Genomic DNA, 19515 nt, shown 5'->3' with positions numbered 1-19515 from the left:
CAAATTTTGGAAACAAAAACAGAAAATGCTGGAAAAGCTCAGCAGGCCTGGCAGAATCTGTGGAGAGAAACCAGAGTTTGTTTTGGGTTCAGCGACCCTTCCTCAGAACTGGGATTTTGGATTTGACTCCCTAAATCTGTGCTTTGAGACATCCCTTTAAAACCTGATTCTTTGGGATGGCATGGGGGCTCAGTGGTTAGCACTGCTGTCTCACAGTGCCTAGGACCCAGGTTTGATTCCAGCCTTGGGAGACTGTGTGGAGTTTGCACATTCTCCCAGTGTTTGTTTGGGTTTCCTCCAGGTGCTCCAGTTTCCTCCCACAATCCAAAGATGTGCAGGTAAGTTGAATTGGCCATGCTAAAATTGCCCATAGTGTTGTGTGGGTTAGGTGCATTAGTCAGGGGTAAATATAGAGTTGGGTAATGGGTCTGGGTAATTGACTGTTCAGAGGGTTGGTGTGGACCTGTTGGGCCAGATGGCCCGTTTCCACATTGTCGGGGTTCTAAGATTCTTTAGCCAGGTCTTTGATAACATATCCTGATCTCTCCTGATGTGGCTCAGTGTCAGATTTTGTTAACACGAGATATTCTGCTACTTAAATGCACTATAGAAATGCAAGTTGTTGTTGTGTCACTTGCATTTTGTATATCAGATTGATAGGAGAAACTCCATATATAAATTTTTGTACCTTGGATCTCTCTAGTTTGTTGAAATCGCAATTCAAAACATGTGCTTCTCCTCTAACTTATCCTTCCCCAAAACTGCAAACCTAAAACCCTTTATCCCGCAGGCATTCATTTCTTTTAGAATCACAGGCTTTTTAAAGCTTTCAATCATTTTTAGATGTCATTTAGTCATCAATTCCTAATGTCTTGTTCTCCTTTGCTCTTTGCAAAACAAAAAATATGGTGTTATGCACAGTTGCCTGCTCCTACCTTTATTTCTCAGTTTAAAGAAAGGAAGTCCCATCAACACAATGCATTGATTTGTATTGAAACTATTTTATAATGTACATTATTTCCACTTTTGTAATTCCTGTTTATCATTGCTTATTGCTATTTGAAACAGAACTATACAACTTCTGGTGATAAATCTGTGCTGATTATAGCATGTTGCAATACATTTGTATTTTGAAGAAATACATTGAAATTGTGAAGAACATCTAAATTTATCTTCCAACTTTTGATTCCCCTCCCCTTCCCACTTCAGAAGTAGCAGCAATAGCTCTGGAAATTGAACCTCCTTCTGCAGTATTTAATATTTGAATATGATGACCTTCATTGGCTTCACAGTTAGGTTTACATAAAATGGAATTTGAAATGGTTGATAACAACGTGAGCTGCAAAAATATCTTTGCTATCATTTGAACCAACATGTTTGAGGTCATAGCCTCATCGTCCAATATCATCTTATGAATGTACCATATGTTTGCATGATTTGTAAAGTAGCTACAAGTGTCATTTCATGTGCTGTGCCTGGATAAACCATAATATTCTGAGAAATCATGTACCATGCCAAATGTTCGCACTATCTCATACTTTTTGGATAGGTCCCAGTAAAAACATTTGGCCACGTCTACTGCATGTATGTAACAATGTCATGCAATCAGCGAGATATCCTTTCCTCAAAAGGTAATGCTACTAAACAAGAAATATATTAGATAAGTCCCAGTCAGACAGATTTTACTTAATTTTTTTTCCAAATACTTAATTTAAGGACTTCTCCATACACTCCTGCAATTGTCAATTTCATTAATATAATGGATGACTGAAGGTGCTATTGTCCATAGAGATACTCTTCGATGCACCTGCACAAATTCGTAAGCAGGATTGATACATTTTGAACAAATTGAAACTTTAATTTCTTTCTGTTTCTACTTAAGTATTATGTACCCATACTTTTCAATTTTAACCTTAATTTAGAAACATAGGTTACAGGAATAGGCCATTCAGCCTTTGAGCTTGGTCTGCCATTCAGTAAGATCCTAGCTGATCATTTAACTCAGTACCTAGTTCCTGCTTTCTCCCTATATTCTTTGACATTGTGTGTTATGATTGTATTCTAACTAGTTATCTAATTTAATTTGCAACTGTCTCTAAGTTACATTTTAAAACTAAGTATCATAATTATCTGTCTAATTAGTAGTTCCCTCACTTTGACACTTTTCACATAATGTTAAATCTATTTATCTCGAACATTTTAAAAAGAGATTGCTGCTATTTGGATGTGAATATGAACCTAAACACAGTTTCAATGTTACTTTGACTTTTGCAGATGAGTTGTTTTATGACATATTGTGCCAAATAGAGTGATAAACAATCGAATATTGAGTTGTGATGAAGTCATGGATTCACAATATAAACCAGTGTCTTGGTTTTCAGGGACAGTAGAATTTATCATGGACTCTCAGCATAATTTTTATTTCATGGAAATGAACACAAGATTACAGGTGGAGCACCCAGTCACTGAGATGATAACAGGAACTGATCTTGTTGAATGGCAACTTCGGGTGGGTGAAAATAGTTGTTTCTCATAGTTTATGTTCTATTGGGCTTAAACCTTTAAGTCACGACTTTCATAAAACTGATGGAAAGTAGTGAAATGTTTGGTCTCAAACTACAGTTTTATTCATATACCAGAAAAGGTTCGAAAATATCTAAAGGTTTCCACTCTCTCTACTACAGAGGAACCCCGATTATTTCTCATTCGATTATCCAAATTTTGGATTATCCGGACAAGATCGCAAGGCCCCAATGCTTTGCATTCAATTATCCAAACAAAATACTCCCGCCAGTGTTGTTCAGATAATCAATGTTCCTCTGTATTTTACTGTTATTTCCATATCTTTAGAATGCAAGAATCTCTCTAACATTTGATTAGCAGTGAGCATGGTGATGTTGCATGGTTGAAGACATTGCAACATCTTGGAAACTTGAGTTGGATTTAACTGGGAATGTAATCCTTGTAATCACTTGCCCCTATCCTCCACCAATGAAACGTCCATTACAAGATTGTCCACTTGAAATTCAACACAGCGATATTATATATTTTCTAATTAACCCATGCAGAGATATTATTACACACCTCGGGAGCAGGTAGGATGAACCTGGGACTCTTGGCTAATACTGCACAACAAGAATCCTCAAGTACAGTTATATTATATCGGGAAGAACCTTCATTGTTTCAGGGTGAGACTTCCATCCCCATTTGGGATGGAGTTGAGAGATGCCAGGCAATGTGATTGACTAGAATAGAGGATGCTGGAGAATCTCAGCAGGTCTGCCATCATCCGTGGAGGGCGAAACAGAGTTAATGTTTTGTGTATGATATGGCTCTTCTACATCTGAATGAATGGATAGCAAGATGGCAGGCAAGCCACATGTTATGTAAGAACCCATGCCTTCAAACATGCTCGTGGGGTGACAGATAGGGCTGCTAAAAGTGTGCTGTATAGCTAAGTGCAGCATGCTTCAGGAGACATTTTGGTAGAGGATGTTACAGTAACTGTTAAGGAAGTGTAGATTGTTTAGTTCTGTGTGATCCTTCAACCCGAAACATTAACTCTGATTTCTGTCTACAAAATGCAGCCAGGCCAGCTGAGCTTTTCCAGCAATTTCTCTTTTTGTTTCTGACCTACAGCATCTGCAGTTCTTTCAGTTTTTTTACTGCAAAAGTAGGTTTATCTCACAGCTTACGTAACCTCTGGGATAAAGCCTGTACTTTTGAATTGTTCTCTATGTCACCAATTTGAATTGACCCTTTTTAATATATTATCAAATTTAATGCACTAACTTTGGAGCAGAAATGGAATTTGAGAGTTTTGGATCTTAGGGAAAGTATCTTAAACATTAGGTAAAAATTTTGTACTGCTATTCAGAGATAGCTTTATGTAAGAATGAGTAATAATCAATCACAACAGTTACGAGAGCCCTGGTGGTCTTTCATGATTAACTATCATCTGTTTCTGGGAAGATGATGGTGACCTTTCTTCACAGCTTTCCCAAAATATCTCATTTATTATTTGGAATCCACAACTTGCCGCTAATTTGAACCCATGAGCTTTAGATTGCTAATCAGTACTATACTACAATGCCACGGTCTCCTTGAAGGATCATTGATGAGTAGAAGAAATCAGAATAAAGAATTAATTCTGTTATGCAATGGTTGATCTTTAGTGTGTGCATGAAATCACACAGAAACATGACCTGGTCCAATGTATTTTAATTAATTTGAATAAAATTGATGTTCTATAAGTAGTACAATTACAAATCCTGTTGAGGAATGAAAACGAATTGATATTTTTTCATCAAATGTCAGGTTGCGGCTGGAGAGGAACTTCCTATGACACAGAAAGAACTCTCTGTCAAAGGTCATGCATTTGAAGCAAGAATTTATGCAGAAGATCCAAGTAATAACTTTATGCCGGGAGCCGGGCCTTTAATCCATCTGTCAACACCTGTACCAAATGCTTTTACAAGAATTGAAACTGGAGTCAAGCAAGGTATTGAAGTTATGCCAGGCATTACCATCTTAATTACATTTTAAGTAAATATCTTTTTTTCCATACAAGTGGATATTCATTTTCTTTTCAGGTGACGAAGTCTCTGTACACTATGATCCAATGATTGCCAAGCTGGTGGTTTGGGGCGATGACCGTACAGTGGCACTAAATAAATTAAAATATTGCTTGCATCAGTACAATGTAAGTATGCAAACAATTTGTATTTCTAAAAATTAGATTCAGTACCTGATGATCAATCCTTGCTGAAATAAATCACACATTTGTATGAAGATTATATAGCTGATGCGTTTTAATATATATCCACAGGAAGGTAAATACAGTAATCATAAAACTTGTTCACTTTGGGATTTTAATAGTGTTCAGGATAGGCTTAAGACTAAAGTGGGACCCAGATAAATGTATCTCATTGACAGCGATTTATTACTGAAGTAAGAGATGCTGGAGAGTCAGTCAATAAGTGTGGTGCTGGGAAAGCACAGAAGGTCAGGCAGCAAGTGAAGAGCAGGAGTGTCGATGGTTTGGGCATAACCCCTTCATAACTTCCCTGATGAAGGATTTATGCCCAAAACGTCAACTCTTCTGCTGTTCGAATGCTGCCTGATCTGCTGTGCTTTTGCAGCACCACACTTTTCGACAGTAATTTATTACACTAAATTATGACTTGCTCTCTTCTCATTTGATAATGGAACTCTGTTGAGGTATGATCTCCACTCATTTTACTCACTTACAAATACTGAGCCCATGCATATGATAAAGGAACAAAAGTAAGCCACATAGTATTTCAGCCTGCCCTGCCTTTCAATATGATCATGGATGATCTGATTTTAACCTCTACAGTGCTACATATCTCCGTAAATTTCATCCTCTTGCAAATCAAGAATTTCTGTAACTCTGCCTTAAAGGTATTTAAAGATTCTACATTCACTGCCTTTTAAGGAAGGGAATTCCAAGGAAATGTCAGCCTTTTGAGAGAAAAAGAAATTTCCTTATCTCTGTTTTAAATGGTGCCCACTCATTTTTAAACAATAACCCCTAGTTCTAGATCTCTGACAAGAAGAAACGTCTTTTCAACATCCACTCAGTTAACTCTCACCAGGATCTTGGATGTTTCAATTAAGTCACCACTGACTCTTCTAAACTCCAGAGGATACAGGCCCAGCTTATCTAGCTTTTCCTCATAAGGCAATCTGCTGATTTCTAGGTATCTGTCTAATAAACCTTCTCTGAACTGCTTTCAACACAGTAACATCGTCTCCCAAGTACAGTGATCAGTATGGTACACTGTACACAGGATGCCGTCTCACCAATGTCATGTATGACTGAAGCATAACCTACTCTTGCATTTGGTTCATCTTGCATAAAGATAACATTTTGTTAGCTTTCTTGATTACTTGCTGTACCTGCCTGCATGCTAACCTTCTATGATTCATGCACTGGAAATCCAGATCTCTCTGCATCTCCACATTTGGCAACCACATAGATAATATGCTTTTCTATTCTTCTACCAGAATGGACATTTTCACACTTACCCGCATTGTACTCCATTTGCCAGATTCTTGCCTATTCATTTAACCTGTCTATGTTTGTTTGTAGGCTCCTTGTGGCCTCTTCATAACTCACTTTTCTACCTATTTTTGTGTCATCAGCAAATTAAGCAACTATATCTTTGATCCCTTCATCCAACCCATTTACATAAATTGTAAAAAGTTGAGCCCCCAAAACCAATCCCTGTGGTAGCACACCACTTATGACATCCTGCCAACCTAAAAAGACCTAGTTATTCCTACTCTCTGCTTTCTGTTAGCCAGCCATTCTTTCAACCGTGCCAATATCTTACACCATGTTAAATTCTTCAATAACCTTTGATGTGGCTCTTTATTTAGTGCTCCAATCGGTTTAGCAAAGAAAAGAAAATAAGCTTTAAAAACTATAGCTACATGACAATATGTCTAAATATAGAGTAGAAATGAATAAGTGTGCAAAGAATTTTACTTTTCACTCTTCCCCTCTATCTCGGCATAATTTTTAATTATACTACAACAAAGGATCCAGATCTTTTTTCTCTTAATCGATGAATTACTCCCCTTAACGTTCCAGGTGCACTATTTAAACGAGCGGCTAGCCATAGCCGTCTGAAGCAACCCGTGCTTCAGCCCAGGGAAGAAGAACCCCATTTATAGTGTGCTGAGTGAAAACAGTAAACAGTTCATATAAACTTGAAAATACAACTACAAAAACTACCAAATCAAAACTTCTAACAACTACTTCTACAATGACCCAACATATAACACAGATAAAAGACTTTCCCCCTTGCCCACCGGAGGCGCTGATACCACCCACTTACCCCTCCATGGCTCCTTCTAGCTGAAGCCACACCCCAAACCCAGACAAAACAAAGCATATAAAAATCACATGTATCTTGCAACAAGAAAATTAAAAGTGGGCAGTCAACCCATCCCATCCATACTTTGACCCTAGGCAGTCTTGGTAAAAATAAAGGAAACCCCACTCCCTGTGCTATAAAAGAGAAACAAAAAGGGAAATGATAGATAAACAAAGGATAACAGGAGGGGAGAAAGAAGGGAGAGTAGAGAGAGGGGGGAAAAAAGGAAGACCCCCACATATTAAGGAGACAAACCAGGGAAACCAGACAAACTACAGAAAAAACAGTGAGCACAATTGTCCATATGTTTTGAGCCAGACAGTCTATTTTAAGTCGTCCAGGATGTCCTTTGCCTTTTCCGATGAGTCAAAATTAAACTCCGTGGCTGAAACTTAATATTGCCGGATATCTATCAGAGTACTGAATATTCAAAGCCTCCGTTTTACCTCATCAAAGGCCTTCCTCTTACTGCTCTCGGCTGCAGAAAGTCTTGAAAGAACATGATTCTTCATCCTTTATAAATCAGAGCTTGTGGATCCTTCCCCAGTGCTCGAGAAACTTCCAGCACCATTTGCTTGTATCTATAATGCTGGAGTCACATTAGGATCGGCTGGGTGCACTGGTCCGATCTGGGCTGCGCATTGCGACCCGATGGGCCTACTCATCCTGCACCCGGTCCACCCCAGTGTCCTGCTTCAAAACCTGTGGGAGCCATTGCTTCAAGAAGCTGATCAGCTGGCCTCCCTATTCCCGCTCTGGCAGCCTGATCAGGCGGATATTCCTCCGATGGCCTCAGTTTGAGGTCGGTAACAACAATGACTGCAAATGCTGGAAACCAGAGTTTAGATTAGAGCTGTGCTGGAAAAGCACAGCAGTTCAGGCAGCATCCGAGGAGCAGTAAAATCCTTCTTTAGGGACCGCAATTTCCCTTCCCATGTGGTTAAAGATCCCCTCCAACGCATCTCGTCCACATCCCGCACCTCAGACCCCACCCCTCTAACCGTAACAAGGACAGAACCCCCCCCGATGCTCACCTTCCACCCTACCAACCCTCGCATAAACCAAATCATCCGCTGCCATTTCCGCCACCTTCAAACGGACCCTACCACCAGGGATATATTTCCCTCCTCACCCCTTTCCGCCTTTCGCAAAGACCGTTCCCTTCGTGACTACCTGGTCAGGTCCACGCCCCCCTACAACCCACCCTCCCGTCTTGGCACCTTCCCCTGCCACCGCGGGAATTGCAAAACCTGCGCCCACACCTCCATCCAAGGCCCCAAAGGAGCCTTCCACATTTATCAAAGTTTTACCTGCACATCCACCAATATAATTTATTGTATCCGTTGCTCCCGATGCGGTCTCCTCTACATTGGGAAGACTGGACGCCTCCTAGCAGAGCGCTTTAGGGACATCTCTGGGATAACTGCACCAATCAACCACACTGCCCTGTGGCCCAACATTGCAACTCCCCCTCCCACTCAGCCGAAGATATGGAGGTCCTGGGCCTCCTTCACCGCCGCTCCCTCACCACCCGACGCCTGGAGGAAGAACATCTCATCTTCTGCCTCGGAACGCCTCAACCCCAGGGCATCAATGTGGACTTCACCAGTTTCCTCATTTCCCCTTCCCCCACCTCACCCCAACTCCAAACTGCCAACTCAGCACTGTCCCCATGACTTGTCTTGCCTGCCTATCTTCCTTTCCACCTATCCACTCCACCCTCCTCCCGACCTATTACCTTCATCCCCTCCCCCACTCACCTATTGTACTCTATGCTACTTTCTCCCCACCCCCACCCTCCTCTCATTTATCTTTCCACCCTTCAGGCTCTCTGCCTGTATTCCTGGTGAAGGGCTTTTGCCCGAAATGTCGATTTTACTGCTCCTCGGATGCTGCCTGAACTGCTGTGCTTTTCCAGCACCACTCTAATCTAAACTCAATTTTTGAGGTCGTTGACTTGTTCGATTAAGGCACGTACCTGCCATCCAGGGCCTGGCCCCGTCCTTTGAAGATTCCACTGCGGTTCCGGAAGTCATGGCCCACTGCTCCACCTCTACGATGCTGGATCTCCTGGTCATGCTTCTGAAGCTTGGCCGAGATTGGTTCCAGCCTGGTCTGCATCTCCTCCATTGCTGAATTGATCTTCTCTCGGAGTTTCACGAACTCCGAGACCAGGCTGTGCTCCACAGGTTAGTCCCCAGAGGCGTTCATGGAGTCTGACACCACGGTCACAGGTATGTCTGGTACTGCAAGGGCATACCCTGCTTGTTGCAATCCTTTTCCCTTCGTCATTTTCATTTCTTTAAAAAAAGCACTGAAACTAATAAATAACAGTTCTAGCCGGAATGGGACGATTGGGCGCAGCAGTTTGGGCGCTGGCATTTTGGCACGGCTGTTTGGGCGCCAGCCCATTTGGCGACGGACGTTTTGGCATTAGGAAAAAATGTTGATTGATTCATCATCATTCAAAGGTAGAACTTTAAAAAGTTTTAGAACTGTAATTTTATTGAAAAATAAAAGCATTACATTTTGTTACACTAAAGCTGTCCATACAGACAGATTTACAAATAATGTTCTTAGCACCAAGACATCTATCGCCAAATGGGTTGGCACCAAATAGGTTTGGCGCCCAAACGGCTGTGCCAAAACGCTGGCACCCAAACAGCTGCGCTAAAATGTACCAAACCCGTTCTAGCTGTCTAAAACCGGTGATTTATACCATAATGGGTCAAAAAGGCGGGTGAATGCACACTTCATCTGGGTTTCTGGGCAGAGCCTACTGGATTGCCGCCATCTTGGATCTCCCCAAAGGATCCCGATCAAACACAGAATATGGATTTTCTAGATCTAATGAATTTGACTTAAATGTAAATAAATGCAAAGGGAAAAACAAACCATTTAATGGAAATTTGATAAATGGGACCAGCATTAAACTTCTAGATCAATATCTGACGGTACAGATCAAAGTGATGTTTTCCTTTGTTTTTGTGTTAATGTTGCTTTTTATCTTGTAGCTTTGATCAGAAATATAATTTCCATTTTGACTGAAGAGAACTGTCTGATAACTTTTGTCACTCACCTTTCCCTATTAATAGTCAAGATTAGAGTGGTGCTGGAAAAGCACAGCAGGTCAGGCAGCATCCCAGGAGCAGGAAGAATCAACATTTTAGGCAAAAGCCCTTAATCAGGAAAGCCTGTTAATATACTATTGACAAATTTGAAGTTTGAGAGTCACAATGGACTTAAAACATTGCATCTGTTTCTCTCTTCACAGACCTGATGAGTTTCTCTAACATTCTCTGTGTTTGTTTCAGATTTCCAACATCTGGATTATTTTACCTTTATTGCACATAATTGATCGTTTTTGTATTATGACAGATTGTAGGCTTAAATACCAACATAGATTTCTTACTCTGTCTTGCTGCTCATCCTGAATTTGAAGCTGGAAATGTGCACACAGACTTTATCCCTCAACACTATGATGCACTTTTCCCAAAAAAGAAAGCAACCAGTAAAGATGTCCTGTGCCAGGCAGCACTTGCTTTAATACTGCATGAAAGAATTCAGACTGACAAGTTTAAGGCATTTTCACATGGTAAGACCTCCTTGTGACCTACGTATACTCCATTTTAAAAACACTGATATACTTGCATGTAATCATTTTAAAATTACTTTTTCAGATCCATTTTCTCCATTTGCAAACAATAGTGGGAGACGATTGAATATTTTGTACAGCAGGAATCTTGTGTTACTTGATGGGCAGAACAGTAAGTATTATGTCGCTAACACAACTTAGTTGTAATCTTAGTTCTTGTGTTGTTGCTCATGCTAATAAGTTTCAAATGATATTACTCCCAAGCGATGCACACTGACAAATAATAAGATAGTAGTTTGTGGTAATAAGACAGCTGAAACATCAAAAATAGTTTTGTTTATAGATTTAATCCTATAATAATAACCTGTAATAACATAATTTCACTTGAAGAAATTAGAAACTGTCTGCAATTTTTTTCACCTGTTCTCTAAATGGGTTTTTGAATGATTAACTTTCATCATATTCCATAATTATTCCAAACCTTTTCTAAAGTCATTTGCTTACAACCTTTTGCCTTCCACTTTTCAAAAAAACTCCCATTGCAATTCTTATTTCTTTGTTTTAAAAGAAATTGTCTTCTGAGGTTTTTATGGTATAGACTGTATAAATGTTTAACACTTATAAGACAAACGTTTAAAACTCAAATACAGTCCCATCAATAATAACAACATTAATTGTAGAATTCACAACAAAAAATACTAGTTGAAATAAGGTACAATGCCAGATTTATATAGAATCATAGAGCTGTACATCATGGAGACATATCCTTCAGTCCAACTTGTCTGCGCCAATCAGATATCCTAAATTAAGCTTGTCCCATTTGCTAGCATTTGGCCCATATCTCTCTCAACTCTTCCTATTCGTATACCTATCCAGATGCCCTTTAAATCTTATAATTGTACTAGTCTCCATCACTTTCCCTGGCAGATCATTCCATATATGTACCACTTTCTGCATGAAAAGGTTGCCTCTTAGGTCCCTTTTAAATACCCCCTAGAAAGGAAGTTGGCAGTGAGCCAACAGACTAGAAACAAGCCTGCTTTGCAACGATAACGTGATGTGGGTGGGATATGTTGCCTAACTGTGGGATTTCCCACCCCTCACTAGGAGCTAGTACCATGGGACTCCTGTTCAATTTTATTGAATCCGGGCAGGTTTAGAAAGTTTAGGGAGGTGGGACAATAGATGTTGGATTTTCAGAGCAGGCAGATGGAAAGAAGGGTGGGATTCTATCTTCAGACAGATGTGCCCCTGAGGTGCAGCAAACACCCCCAGAAGATAGTCCCTGCCCACTTTCTTTTCATTGTTTTATGAACTTCTTCAAAAAAAAGCTCCCCAGTCTCACCCAAACTACTCATGTAACTTCATTTGGTGTGGCCTGCATATTATCAGAGTAACTTGAGCTTGTCATGATTTTGGCACCCTCCACATTGAACAGACTGAACAAAACAGCTAACTACAAATAATGAAGCATAATGTAACAAGCACCTAAAAAATTTAGCATTTTAACTGGAACAAAAATTGTGTCTTTGTGTGTAGATTTGAAACATGTCAAAGCTGTTGAGTATGTTAGATGGTTAGACTTTGGATATTAATGTGGTAAGGTCACAGGAAGGTAGAGTTGATACTTAAGATCAGCCTTGATGCGATTCAATGGTGGAGCAGCTGCAAAGAGTTGACAAGCTTACTTATGCTCGTATTTCTTATGTTTATAACTCCTTAACATTGCAATGTATAATGCTTGCATTTGTTTCTTTGCTTTTAATTTTCTCCCTGTCCTAAAAAGAGGTCAATATTGATGTGACATATAACCGTGATGGAACTTACAGTATGAAGGTAAGCAAAGAATCTTACTCAATAGAAAGACATGTGCTAAAGGTATTCATCTTGTACTTGCTAGTACAATGGAAGAAGATCGAATTTCAAATGATGGTGGCAATTTATGCTGCAGGAGAAAAGGGTGCTGATTTGTTGACAAATTGAGTCTGCTTAGCTGAGGCATTACCATAGCAAAAGCAATAGTAAACCGGAACAACCACCGCACCCTCCTCCCAACTCCCAGGCAATTCAATTAGGGCATCAGGGTCAAATACATTATTTTGTTTTTAAAGCATGAGTCCCTCTGCATGAATGTATATCTAGCAAGCATACATGAACCATGTATGAGCTCAGCTAATTATGTTTTATCGGTTGTGTCAGGATTGTTCAGTAAGTGCTACCTAAACATGAAGTTACTCTAACGGAGATTTTGGATTTTGCAATCATGATCTGATTGCAATAGATTCTGATTTATATTTTTGTTAAAATAGTTTGCTTTGTGACGAGAAAGATGTATGATGTATGTGGAACCTGAAGAAAATAAATGCTATATTCCTAGATCCCTATAGTACTTGAGTCTGCACTGACCCTCTGAAGAGCATCACAGCCAACTCACCCCACCCACTCCTATTCCCATAACCCCACACATTTACCATGGCTAATCCACCTAGCATGCACATCTCTGTACACTACGATGAAATTTAGCATGGCCAATCCACCTAACCTGCACATCTTTGGACTGTGGAGGAAACCAGAACACCCAGAGGAAACCCTCATAGACACAGGGAGAATGTGCAAACTTCACACAGACAGTCGCCTGAGGCTGCAATCGACCTGGGACCCTGGAGCTAAGGCAGCTTTGCTAATCACTGAGCTATTGTGCCAACAGGTTAACAACTATTCTGCTGCCATTTGCTGCGTTCGACATAGAACATTGAACAGTACAGCACAGAACAGGCCCTTCACCCACGATGTTGTGCCGACCACTGATCCTCATGTATGCACCCTCAAATTTCTGTGTCCAGGAGTCTCTTAAATGTCCCCAATGACCTTACTTCCACAACTGCTGCTGGCAACGCATTCCATGCTCTCACAACTCTGTGTGTAAAGAACCCACCTCTGACATCCCCTCTATACTTTCCTCCAACCAGCTTAAAACTATGACCCCTCATGTTAGTCATTTCTGCCCTGGGAAATAGTCTCTGGCTATCGACTCTATCTATGCCTCTCATTATCTCGTATACCTCAATTAGGTCCCCTCTTCTCCTCCTTTTCTCCAATGAAAAAAGTCCGAGCTCAGTCAACCTCTCTTCATAAGATAAGCCCTCCAGTCCAGGCAGCATCCTGGTAAACCTCCTCTGAACCCGCTCCAAAGCATCCACATCTTTCCTATAATAGGGCGACCAGAACTGGACGCAGTATTTCAAGTGCGGTCTAACCAAAGTTTTATAGAGCTGCAAGAAGATTTCACGACTCTTAAACTCAATCCCCCTGTTAATGAAAGCCAAAACACCATATGCTTTCTTAACAACCCTGTCCACTTGGGTGGCCATTTTAAGGGATCTATGTACCTGCACACCAAGATCCCTCTGTTCCTCCACACTGCCAAGAATCCTATCCTTAATCCTGTACTCAGTTTTCAAATTCGACCTTCCAAAATGCATCACCTCGCATTTATCCAGGTTGAACTCCATCTGCCACCTCTCAGCCCATCTCTGCATCCTGTCAATGTCCCGCTGCAGCCTACAACAGCCCTCTATACTGTCAACGACACCTCCAACCTTTGTGTCATCTGCAAACTTGCTGACCCATCCTTCAATTCCCTCATCCAAGTCATTAATAAAAATTACAAACAGTAGAGGCCCAAGGACAGAGCCCTGTGGAACATCACTCACCACAGACTTCCAGGCAGAATATTTTCCTTCTACTACCACTTGCTGTCTTCTGTTGGCCAGCCAATTCTGTATCCAGACAGCTAAGTTCCCCTGTATCCCATTCCTCCTGACCTTCTGAATGAGCCTACCATGGGGAACCTTATCAAATGCCTTGCTGAAGTCCATATACACCACATCCACAGCTTGACCCTCATCAACTTTTCTAGTCACATCCTCAAAGAACATGATAAGGTTTGTGAGGCATGACCTGCCCCTCTCAAAGCTGTGTTGACTGCATTTAATCAAGCCATGCTCTTCCAGATGGTCATAAATCCTATCCCTCAGAATCCTTTCTAACACCTTACAGACGACAGACGTGAGACGTACTGGTCTATAATTGCCGGGGATTTCCCTATTTCCTTTCTTGAAGAGAGGAATTACATTTGCCTCTCTCCAGTCCTCGGGTACGACTCCAGTGGAGAGCGAGGATGCAAAGATCTTCGCAAGTGACGAAGCAATTGCATTTCTCTTTTCCCAAAGTAGCCGAGGACAAATCTGGTCCGGGCCTGGCGACTTGTCAATCTTAATGTTTGACAAAATTTTCAGCACATCAGCTTCCTCTATCTCTATCCATTACAGTATGCACACCTGCACTTCAAAGGTTTCATTCACTACAAAGTTCGTTTCTTTCGTAAAGACAGAAGCAAAAAACTCATTTAGGGCTTCCCCTACCTCCTCAGACTCCACACACAAATTCCCTATGCTATCCCTGATCGGCCCTACTCTTTCTTTGACCATGCTCTTATTCCTCACATAAGTGTAAAATGCCTTAGTGTTCTCCCTAATCCGTTCTGCCAAGCCTTTCTCATGCCTCCTCCTGGCTCTCCTCAGACCATTTTTGAGGTCCTTCCTCACCTGCCTGTAATCCTCTAGAGTTGAGCTTGACCCCAGCTTCCTCCACCTTATGTAAGCTTCCTTTTGACCTTCCTATGGGCGGCACGGTAGCACAGTGGTTAGCACTGCTGCTTCACAGCGCCAGAGACCCGGGTTCAATTCCCGCCTCAGGCGACTCTCTGTGTGGAGTTTGCACATTCTCCCCGTGTCTGCGTGGGTTTCCTCCGGGTGCTCCGGTTTCCTCCCACAATCCAAAAATGTGCAGGGGTTAGGTGAATTGGCCATGCTAAATTGCCCGTAGTGTTAGGTGAAGGGGTAAATGTAGGAGAATGGGTCTGGGTGGGTTACGCTTCGGCGGGTCGGTGTGGACTTGTTGGGCCGAAGGGCCTGTTTCCACACTGTAAGTAATCTAATCTTGACGAGAAGCTCCACCGCTCTCGTCATCTAAGGTTCCTTTATCTTACCACTTCTTGCCTGTCTCAGAGGGACATATTTATTCATCACTTGCAACAACTGTTCCTTAAACAGTCTCCACATGTCTATAGTGCCTTGACCATGGAACAATTGCTCCCAATCCATGCTTCCTAACTCATATCTAATCGCATCATATTTTCCTCTTCCCCAATTAAATATCCTCCCATTTTGCCTAATCCTCTCCTTCTCGATAGCTATGTACAATGTGAGGCAGTTGTGGTCACTATCACCAAAATGCTCTCCCACCACAAGATTTGATACCTGCCCCGGCTCGTTTCTGAGCACCAAGTCTAGAATGGCCTCTCCCCTCGTCGGCCTGTCAACGTACTGAGTTCGGAAACCCTCCATTCAAATCTTCTGCTAGAAGGAGGTTCCAGTCAATATTGGGAAAGTTAAAGTCACCTATTACAACAACCCTACTACGTCTACACTTTTCCAAAATCTGCCGACCTATGCTTTCTTCCATCTCCCTGCTGCTACTGGGGGGCCTGTAGTAAACCCCTAACAAGGTGACTGCTCCCTTGCTGTTCCTAATTTCCATCCATACTGACTCGGTAGGCAGATCTTCCTCGACAATGGAAGCTTCTGTAGCTGTGATACCCTCTCTAATTAGTAGTGCTACACCCCCTCCTCTTTTTCCCCCCCTCCCTATTCTTTTTAATTGCTCTAAAGCCTGGAACATCTAGCAACCATTCCTGCTCCTGAGAAACCCATGTCTCTGTTATGGCCAAAACATCATAGCACCAGGTACTGATCCATGCTCTAAGTTCATCACTTTTATTTCTGATACTCCTTGCATTAAAGCAAACACACTTTAACTGATCCCTTGGTTCCTTCACAGGAAAATCCTTCCCACTAGCTGGTCTACCTCTTGCTATTGCCTCATCTGCATCAACTTTCACCTCCAGTATACAGCTCAGGTTCCCACCCCCCTGACATAAACTTGCTAAGCTGCTTCCAAAATCAAAAATTGATGGCTTTGATCAGGAACAAGGATTTTTTTGTTGTAATATATTTTGTGAAATTAAATGAATATAATAAATCTACTAAATTATTCAATCTAAATTTTCAGCAGTTGAACATTCTTCATAGAAGGTGCTATTTAGTCTATATTTATAATACTACTTGGATAGAACAATCCAAAACTAACTCTTTTGTCCTGCACTCTCTTAATAACACTGTATCTACCTCAGTAAAATGATTTCTATCCAATTTTCCACCATCAAAATATGGGAGTGTATGAAGGTAAATCAAGGTTTAATCTTGCAATTCCAGATAAATGTGGTGTGATGCTATTTTCATTTAGTAAAGCTACTACAGTCATGATTTGTAAGAGCATTAGGCTAGACTTGTACTTAAATTTTGACTCTACTTCAGGTTGATGGAGAGGTATTCCATGTATTTGGAGAACTGGATAAGGAGGATGAAGCGAAATACCTGAAATGTTCAGTCAATGGAATTGTTTCCAAGCCTAAAGTAGTTCTTACAAACAACACTATTCACCTGTTTTCAATGGTAAGATACATTCCCGTTTTAGGTATGAGGAATGCAATTCAACATTGTAAATATGGCAAGCACCATCATGACTCCTCAGTTATTAAAGCAGTCCATGTTCAAATGCAACAAGATCTGAACAATATCCAGACTTGGGCTGATAAGTGGCAAGTAACATTGCCTGACATGTGTGAGGTTTCAATGAGCATCTCCGATAAGAGACAATTTAACCAATGTCAATTGACATTCAGTGGTGTTACCATCACCAAATCCCCCAGAATCACCATCTTGGGGTTACCATTGATCAGAAACTCAACTGGGCTTGCCACATAAACACTGTGGCTACAGGAACAGGTCAGAGGATGGGAATACCGTGACAAATAACTCACCCCCTGACTCCCCAAAGCTTGTTCATCATCTACAAGGCACAAGTCAAGAATGTGATGGAATACTTCCCATTTGCCTGCATGGGAATAGCTCCAGCAACACTCAAGAAGCTTGACACCATCTAGGACAAAGTAGCTCGCTTGATTGGCGCCATATATTAACAAACATTCACTCATTCCACCTATGATGCTCAGTAGCAGCAGGGTGTGCCATCTACAAGATACACTGCAGAAATTCACTAAAGATCCATAGACAGGATCTACCAAACCCACAACCACTTCCTAACAGAAGGACAAGGGGAGCTGATACATAGGAACACCAGCACCTTCAAGCTCCCTTCCAAACCACTTACCAACCTGACTTGGAAATATATTGTCATTTCTTCACTGTCACTGAGTCAAAATCTTGGAACTCCTCCCCTAAGGACATTGTGGGTCAACCTGTAGCATGCGGACTGCAACGGTACGAGAAGACAGCTCACCACCACCTTCTCAAGATTAACCAGGGATGGACAATAAATGCTGGCCAGCCAGTGATGCCCATGTCTGAGTGGATACAAAAAAGTGATAAATGTTTTGATTATTTTTATTTAGGAAGAAGCTGTGCAAGTTAACATCCCTGTGCCAAAGTATTTAGTTGGAATTGATGCCTCTGGATCTCGGGGAGGAGCAGTTGCACCAATGACTGGAACTATTGAAAAGGTACCATTTATGTTTGGAATCTGTGATTCTTAATGTGTTTTCTAGATACCTCTCAATGAAAAAGACCAAATTAGTAACCTGTGACTGCTACAAGAATGTATGTGTGCATAACTATTTGGTGAGAATAGATTTAGGTCCAGATAATGCAAAGTAAACAACCTGGGAAAATATATTACTTAGTTCTAGAGAACAGGAATGGTCACTTAGATGACATATCTGATGGCCAGTAGGTCCAGTGAAGTTAATCCCCATTATGGATTGGCACTTTCAGTGTTTGTAAAATAATAACAACATTTAACTTATGGAATACTGTGAACAGAAATCTTCCTAAAGTGTTATGGTTAGTAAGTTTGCATATGCAACCAAAATTGATGATGTAGTGGATGGTGAAGAAGGTTATTTCAGAGTACAATGGGACTTTGATCAGATAGGCCAATGGGCCAAAGAGTGGCAGATGGAGTTTAATTTAGATCAATTTGAGGTGTTGCATTTTGGTAAGGCAAACCAGGGCAGAACTTATGCAGTTAATGATGGGACCCTGGGGAGTGTTGCCGAACTGAGACCTTGAGGTGCAGGTGCATTGTTTCTTGAAAATGAAGTCACAGATACAGGGTGATAAAGAAGGCATTTGGTATACTTGCCTTCATTGGTCAATGCATTAATTGGGACGTCATGTTGCGGCTGTACAGGACATTGGTGAGGCGACTTTTATAATAGTGCATTCAATACTTATCTCTCTGCTATCAGAAAAATGTTGTCAAAGTTGAAAAGGTTCAGAAAAGATTTACAAGGATTAGAGTGTTTGAGCTATTGGGAGAGGATGAATAGGCTGGGTCCATTTTTCTTTGGAGTGTCAGGCTGAGGGGGTGACCTTACAGAGGTTTATAAAATCAGGAGGGGTATGGATAGAGTGAATAGCCAAGGTATTTTTCTCAGGGTGGGGGAGTCCAAAGCTAGAGGGTGTAAATTTCGGGTGAGAGGGGAAAAATTAAAGGGGTCCAGAGGGGCAATGTTTTCACACAGAGGATGGTGCATATATGTAGAGTTGGACTGAAGGGTCTGTTTCTATGCTAGTGACTCTCTCGCTATGCTTTACAGAAGGATTAAACAAAATTGGACATTAAGCCACCTAAGGAGACATTAGGGCAGATGACAAAAAAGCTTGGTCAGAGAAGTAGGTTATGAAGAGGGTCTTGGGAGGGAAAAGAGATGAAGAGGTTTAGAAAGGGGCCACCAGAAGTTTGGGTTTCACCAATTGAAGGTACAACGTCTAATGGTAAAGCAGTTAAATTAAGGGGATACTCACGTGCCAAAATTAAATGAGTAGAAATACATCTTAGGATTGTGCAGGGGAGGGGAAGAGATCAACAGGG

General features: G+C 41.3%; 1 protein-coding gene across 1 annotated transcript in view; it reads left to right on the top strand.

Annotated features, from left to right (window-relative positions):
* mccc1 (methylcrotonyl-CoA carboxylase subunit) overlaps positions 1-19515 on the top strand; it is an 81743-nt gene that overhangs the window by 45165 nt on the left and 17063 nt on the right. Inside the window, exons 10-17 of the mRNA XM_043702345.2 lie at positions 2382-2509; positions 4318-4501; positions 4593-4702; positions 10284-10500; positions 10586-10672; positions 12287-12336; positions 16938-17075; positions 18035-18142. Of these exons, the coding sequence (XP_043558280.1) occupies positions 2382-2509; positions 4318-4501; positions 4593-4702; positions 10284-10500; positions 10586-10672; positions 12287-12336; positions 16938-17075; positions 18035-18142 (1022 nt within the window). The remainder of the gene's footprint in view (positions 1-2381; positions 2510-4317; positions 4502-4592; positions 4703-10283; positions 10501-10585; positions 10673-12286; positions 12337-16937; positions 17076-18034; positions 18143-19515) is intronic.

Source organism: Chiloscyllium plagiosum, unplaced genomic scaffold (genome assembly GCF_037043375.1).
Source record: "Chiloscyllium plagiosum isolate Xiang-an unplaced genomic scaffold, Cpla_swu_hap1 HiC_scaffold_13, whole genome shotgun sequence".
Classification (NCBI taxonomy): Eukaryota; Metazoa; Chordata; class Chondrichthyes; order Orectolobiformes; family Hemiscylliidae; genus Chiloscyllium; species Chiloscyllium plagiosum.
Note: the sequence above shows the minus strand (reverse complement) of the source record. Positions and strands in the feature narration are given on the sequence as shown.